General features: G+C 43.6%; 1 protein-coding gene across 1 annotated transcript in view; it reads left to right on the top strand.

Annotated features, from left to right (window-relative positions):
- The window catches only part of phka1a (phosphorylase kinase, alpha 1a (muscle)), a gene marked incomplete at both ends in the record, with an annotated part of 42216 nt that overhangs the window by 12567 nt on the left and 22149 nt on the right, over positions 1–7500 (top strand). Inside the window, 5 exons of the mRNA XM_080537817.1 lie at positions 2006–2059; positions 2844–2966; positions 4292–4387; positions 5713–5820; positions 7143–7221. Of these exons, the coding sequence (XP_080393943.1) occupies positions 2006–2059; positions 2844–2966; positions 4292–4387; positions 5713–5820; positions 7143–7221 (460 nt within the window). The remainder of the gene's footprint in view (positions 1–2005; positions 2060–2843; positions 2967–4291; positions 4388–5712; positions 5821–7142; positions 7222–7500) is intronic.

The raw sequence follows: 7500 nt of genomic DNA, 5'->3' as shown, positions 1-7500 counted from the left end.
CCACCTGCTGCGTCGCGTCAACGTTCTACTCTAGCTCCACTGGCATTTTTTGTATACGGGAATAATTTCACCCTTGACTGCAATTATGTCCACAACAATAACAACATCATACAGAACATTTTCCAATCAGGGTAATATTTTATCTACATATTCCCAAATAGATAGTTGCTAGTTCAGTAGATGTTCAACTAACTGTCAACAACATTTCAACTAACTAACCACTAATCCTAAACCTTGCCCTAACCTTAAATCTAACCCTATCCTTAACCATAAATCTAGTTACATACAAACGGAGATAGAACCTTATCATTCTAAACGGAGATAGAACCTTATCATTCTAAACGGAGATAGAACCTTCTCATTCTAAACGGAGATAGAACCTTCTCATTCTAAACGGAGATAGAACCTTCTCATTCTAAACGGAGATAGAACCTTATCATTCTAAACGGAGATAGAACCTTATCATTCTAAACGGAGATGGAACCTTATCATTCTAAACGGAGATAGAACCTTATCATTCTAAACAGAGATAGAACCTTATCATTCTAAACGGAGATAGAACCTTATCATTCTAAACTCCAGACATGTCAGATGATGATCATACCAACGTTTATTCATCTGATACATAGAGTATCCATTCCTGCAACAAGAGTTCACCACAGGTGCGGTGATTGACGCCCCACGTGGGGCGTCTCATTGTGACGTCTGCGTCCATCCACCGTCAAAAATCAAACTTTTTGGAAAGTCTACTTTGGACGCAGCCATCGGACGCAACGCTGACGCGACGCTACGCAGCAGGTGGAGCACCTTTCATTGATTACAATGCATTTGATCCCAATTTCGGACGCAACGCACATTAGACGCAACGCTCGATGGCCATGGTGGAGCTTGGCCGTTAGTCTTCTGTGTGTTTCTCTGCTGTCCTGGGTGTGTATGGAAGCGTTGTACAGTACTTGTTTGGGTGTTGGGGTTTTGTCTGTATCGTTGGATGAGCTTGTGGAAATTAATTTCCTCTTTGGCGGACAATCAAATAAACTAACCTAACTTGGTGCCGTATCAGTTCAGCCAAGTGGGAACTCAGTACGGTGTTCTAGTCGTATGGTATCGGGAGTTTTATGTATATTTATCAGGGTTCCCGCACTGGTCTTAAAAAGCCTGAAAGTCTCAAATCCAGCAATCCGATTTATCAAGCCTAAAAAGGCCTTAAATATAAGAGAGTTCCTAAAATCTGTCTAAAAAACGAGGTGCCAGGTCTTAAAAAAGAGATTAGGCCCCGCGGTGGTGTAGCGGTCTAAGCACTGGCCACTAGTGCAAGCTGCCCACCGGGGACTGAGATCGAATCCCAGCTCGCCAGATCCGGATATGGCTGGGGCACACACAGGGAGCGGCATATTGGGCGGCCGCTCCCGAGGGCGGTATAGGAGTATTTCCGGAGGAAAGGATCCGTCGCGCAACAGCGCCCCCGGGGTGCCGGAATAGCGGTGCTGGGCTCGAGGAGCCAGTCAGCTAGTCTGCCTGGCGGTCTCCTCTGGGGCTGCCGGCCACGGGGTCGTGCGGCGGATCCTTCGCAATAGGCAGGGGATAATTGGATGCTAGGTTGGGTTCAATTGGCTACCAAATTGGGTGAAAAAGGGATAAAATCTGAAAAAATAAATAAAAAAGAGATTAGCTTGTCCTGCAAGGAAGCTTTTGTGCACTTTGTTCTCTTCACGTTGAAGTGACTTTCTACAGTTAAGTGTTCATGTTAATACATTTACTTTTGAGTAATTATGGGACTTATTTATTTTATATTAATTATCCTTCAGACTTTTTTGTCTGTATGGCAGCAGTGAAATCCCTCATTTCATCACCTCGAGGATGACAAAAAGCTACCATGTGGTATCACGAATAGGTCTAAAATTCTATTCAAAGAGGTCTAAAAAGGTCTTAAATTTGACTTGTTGAAACTTGTTTTTGAGCCTGGTTCTCTCTCTCCTTCTCTCTCTCCTTCTCTCTCTCTCCACAGGGCCGATACGGATGCTGTAGGTTTCTCAGGGATGGACACAAAACTCCTAAAGAGGTACGATGGACTCAACATACGATGGACGCCCTGCTAGGCTGAATACAGTTCAGTTACAGTTCAGGTCTCAGCCGAGCCGGGGCCAGATTGGCCACTCACATGTTTGATTGACTACAGCTGCAGACACAGCTGATTTAACCACATCCTGTCAGACTAGGGCTGTGTTCGGAATGGCATACTAGCATACTACTCATACTAGTTATGACGTAGATTTGAGTATGCGAGAGCGTTCACACTGTACAGTATGCGAGATTTGAGTATGTGAGAAATTTAGTATATATGTTACGGTACATGTGGGAAAACTAGGATTAGGGTTAGGTGCTACGTCCACTTGGTACATGCTGGCATGGCTAACCCTACCCCTAACCCTAACCCTAACCCTACCCCACCCCCTACCCTTAACCGTAGCACCCTAACACCTAACCCTAAGGGGGAGACCTGGAGATGGAACTTTTGGAACTTTTTACTTATTGAGCCTGCACTGTTTTATGTATTTTATTGAATGTTTTTCTGTTTTCTGTACTGAATGTTTCCTGCCCTAACTGAGCTGTTTGACAACAAAATTTCCCCATTGGGGACAATAAAGGTTTTCAATCAATTCAATCAATCTAACCCTAGTTTTCCCACATGTACCGTAACATATATACTATATTTATATACTCAATATCAATACTCAATACTGCATAGTAGTCTACTCTGTCCATCTCTATGTCGGCCCCACCTGATTGGTCCATCCCATCCTGCCTTCTGATTGGTCCATTCCACCCTGCCTTCTCTCCGCCAGGACCCCAGCCGCCTGTACTACGAGTCAGCAGAGCTGAAGCTGTTTGAGAACATCGAGTGTGAGTGGCCTCTGTTCTGGACCTACCTCATCCTGGACGGCATCTTCATCAACAGCCCTGTACAGGTGGGTGGGGAACCCTGTACAGGTGGGTGGGGAACCCTGTACAGGTGGGTGGGGAACAGCACCGCAGAATAAGAACCTGACCAAGGTCCTTGTCCAGGGTTCCCACGGGTCCTTGAAATCCTTGAAAGTTTGTGAATTTGAGAAAAAAAAAAATCAAGGCCTTGAAAGTTTTTGAAAAATAGACATGGGTCATTGAAAGTGCTTGAATTCCCCTCTCCCTCTCCCTCTCCCTCTCTCTCTCTCTCTAAAGAAATATATATATTGAAAAAATGTTTTAATGTAATTATAGAGACCATCTAGTCATGTTCAAGCCGCTACATTTTCTCCAGCCTCTCTTTTTAATTGTTGTCTGTGAGCGGATAGTTCCAATTATATAAATTCTCATCTCGGTCTGTCTCCAACTATGCCGTGTTGGGTCCTTGAATTTTAGGGAATTGAGTCTTGAAAGTCCTTAAAAGGTGCTTGAATGTGATGTTGTAGAAGGTGTGGGAACCCTTAGGATGAGAAGCCCTCTGCTCCGCTAGGTGAGTCAGGAGCCCTACTTCAGTGTGTATGTGAGTGTGTGAGTGTGTTCCTACTTCAGTGTGTATGTGAGTGTGTGAGTGTGTTCCTACTCCAGTGTGTATGTGAGTGTGTGAGTGTGTTCCTACTCCAGTGTGTATGTGAGTGTGTGAGTGTGTTCCTACTTCAGTGTGTATGTGAGTGTGTGAGTGTGTTCCTACTCCAGTGTGTATGTGAGTGTGTGAGTGTGTTCCTACTTCAGTGTGTATGTGAGTGTGTTCCTACTCCAGTGTGTATGTGAGTGTGTGAGTGTGTTCCTACTTCAGTGTGTATGTGAGTGTGTGAGTGTGTTCCCCTACTTCAGTGTGTATGTGAGTGTGTGAGTGTGTTCCCCTACTCCAGTGTGTATGTGAGTGTGTGAGTGTGTTCCTACTCCAGTTTGTATGTGAGTGTGTGAGTGTGTTCCCCTACTTCAGTGTGTATGTGAGTGTGTGAGTGTGTTCCCCTACTTCAGTGTGTGTGTGAGTGTGTGAGTGTGTTCCCCTACTTCAGTGTGTGTGTGAGTGTGTTCCTACTTCAGTGTGTGTGTGAGTGTGTGAGTGTGTTCCTACTTCAGTGTGTGTGTGAGTGTGTTCCCCTACTTCAGTGTGTGTGTGAGTGTGTGAGTGTGTTCCTACTTCAGTGTGTGTGTGAGTGTGTTCCTACTTCAGTGTGTATGTGAGTGTGTGAGTGTGTTCCCCTACTTCAGTGTGTGTGTGAGTGTGTGAGTGTGTTCCTACGTCAGTGTGTGTGTGAGTGTGTGAGTGTGTGTGTCCCCCCCCCAGGTCCAGGAGTACAGGGAAGCTCTGGAGGGGATCCTGATCAAACAGCCAGACGGGATCCGGCTGGTACCTGAGCTCTACAGCGTCCCCCCCGATAAGGTACGGACGTGTTCTTCCATCCATCTGTTCACCCATCCGTCCATCCCTCCATCCCTCCATCCCTCCATCCATCCGTCCATTCACCTCTCCAGCCTTTCTTTACAACCCCTCTATTCCTCCACTCTTCAACCTGTCCATCGCACTGACATCAGTGGGGTTAACTTTGTGTCCTAAATACTGCAACGGTGTTTCGTCACCAAGCTGGATGAAGGGATAACGGACCACAGTAGAACATTCGCCCCTTCATGCTCATATCTTATTTAAACACCTCAAAAAAAGTTCAGAAACGTTATTTCGGTCGATTATTCCTCCCCTTTCGTAATACCAATTCGTATTGTATTTTATATCATTGGAAAGCCTGATTAGTCACCTTTACAACGAGGTACAACTTGTAAGGATCGTGCATTCGTGGAATGAGCAACACAGCTAAACGTGTGGGTAGTGGCCCAGTTTATATGTGACCGCCGTGACCACATCACCCCTGTCCTCCAAAACCTCCACTGGCTCCCGGTCAAATACAGGATCCAATTCAAAATCCTTCTCACCACTTACAAAGCCGTCAACAATCTGGCCCCCTCCTACCTTGCCGACCTCGTCCCCCTCCACACCCCCTCCCGTTGCCTCAGGTCTGCCGACCGAATCTCCCTCAAGACCACCAGGACCAAGCTCCAGACCTGGGGTGACGGGGCCTTTTCAGCTGCAGCCCCGTCCCTCTGGAACGCCCTCCCCAACCACATCAGACAGGCCAACACCCTCCCAACATTTAAACAGGCCCTCAAAACCCAACTCTTCAAGCTCGCCTTCACCAGTTAACCCTCTCCCTCTCCCCTTCACCAGTTAACCCTCTCCCCCTCCCCTTCCCATGTGTCCCCAGCACTACCTTCATTGGCCCCTACACTTTCTTTTCTTTTCTTTTTTTGGTTTCTTTTTAGATCTCGATCTTTTCAGTTTGTAAAGCGTCTTTGAGTGTCTAGAAAAGCGCTATATAAGTCTAATGTATTATTATTATTATTATTATTATTATTATTATTATTACAAGCTTACATCTCAATAGTGCAGTGAAATAGGATAGGAATTAAAATAAAGAAGGTAAAATAGGGAAGTGTGTGTGCGTGTGTGTGTGTGTGTGTGTCTGTTCATGTCTGTGCATGTGTGTGTGTGTGTGTCCATGTCTGTGCATGTGTGTGTGTGTGTGTGTGTGTGTGTGTGTGTGTCTTTGAATGTCTAGAAAAGCGCTATATAAGTCTAATTTATTATTATTATTATTACTATTATCATTATCATTATCATTATCATTATTATTATTATTATGTGTGTCTCCCCAGGTGGACGAGGAGTATGTGAACCCTCACACCGTAGAGAGGGTCCCTATGGGGAAGTGCCCTCTGAAGTGGGGCCAGTCTCTCTACATCCTGGGCAGCCTGCTGGCTGAGGTAAAGGTCACAGGTCACACGCTCGTCTTCACTCTGATTGGCTAAAGAAAAGGAGAGAACTTGGTTCAAATCCTCTTCTCTTTGAAGAACATACATACATGTACCCTGTACATACATACATGTACCCTGAGTGTTTTTTCTTCAGGGCTTGTATTGACTAGTGAGTCTCTACTGCTCACTGCTTTTACCATATTTAAATTATTGTGCGGAGGTTTGGGGCAATACTTATAAATGTAGACTACAATCACTATTAATATTGCAAAAAAGAGCCATAAGGTTAATTCATAATTCCGGTTATAGAGATCACACAAATTCATTATTCTTAAAATCAAAAACATTAAAATTCATGGATCTGGTCCACCTTCTAACAGCACAAATAATGTATAAAGCAAATAACAACCTACTCCCTGGGAATATTCAAAAAATTGTTTTTGATAGAGATTATGTTATAATTTGAGGGGGGAGTTAAATTTAAAACATATTTATGTACGTACAACGTTAAAAAGTTTTTGTATTTCTATATGTGGAGTGAAGCTGTGGAACGGATTGAGTGTGGAGCTAAAGCGGTGTCCAAGCATGACCCAGTTCAAAAAGCGGTATAAAAACATGGTTTTCACCAGGTACGAGGAGGAAGAAGGGCTTTGATAGTCACCAGCTTGTTTATTTACATTATCTGTTTTCTATTGTTGGTAAATATGTACAGTAAATACGTAAATACATTTGATTTAATTAAAAAAATATTATATTAATATTGAAGTTAACTGTAGATTATTAATTATTAATCTCTGAGTATTGGAGAAGGGGTAGGATTAAATAATCTTATGCGTATTCCTACTCCTTTTCGGACATGTTAAGTAAATAGTGTTTTTTGTTTTGTTTTGTTTTTTGTTGTTTTTTTGTTGTTATAACTATTTCTTTTTTCACATGTTCGAAATAAAGCTTTCATTCATTCATTCATTCATTCATTGAGTGGTTAATGTTTGTGGTGGTTAATGTCTGCCCCTCAGCACTGCGTCTCCTAAAGACACCCGCTTTCCCCTCTACTGTGTCCCTAAAACTTCTATTGCCCCCCTTGTACTGTTTCTCTGTTTCTCCAGTGTAAAAAAAAATAATAATAAAAAAAAAAGGTTTAGAAGAAGGTTTTTCCTTCTATCAATGGCCCCGGGCCTGAGCTGGATTACTCTTCCTGCTACGACTGGTGGATTGATGATTCACTTGCTTAGTATTCAAATGTATTGATTGTAAGGGCTTTGGAATAAGGCGTCTTGCTAAATGCCAACCATGTAAATGTACATGTTTGACTTTCTGCTTCTGTTGCGCAGGGTTTCCTGGCTCCTGGGGAGATCGATCCACTCAACCGCCGTTTCTCCACGGTCCCCAAGCCTGACGTGGTGGTGCAAGGTGAGCTCTTTAGTTCCTTCTTCTTCTTCTGTTTTTTAAACTGTTGTTGTCGTCATCATCCACGGACGCACACTTTGACATGTCGTTCCTCTTTTGGCAACAGTTGACGACTGTTGCTGTGTTGTTCACCTTCGTTCTCAGCAGTTCTCTTCTGTTTTTCGAAGTGATAGAGGAATAATATAATAATATAACATATGTCATTTAGCTGAGGCTTTTATCCAAAGCGACTTACATTGCAGTGAGTGCTTACATACATTTCAGTATACAGTATATGATCCC

This window comes from Nansenia antarctica, assembly GCF_963989245.1.
Source record: "Nansenia antarctica genome assembly, chromosome: 8".
NCBI lineage: Eukaryota > Metazoa > Chordata > Actinopteri > Argentiniformes > Microstomatidae > Nansenia > Nansenia antarctica.
The sequence above is the reverse complement of the archived record's forward strand: the minus strand, read 5'-3'. Positions and strand labels throughout refer to the sequence as shown.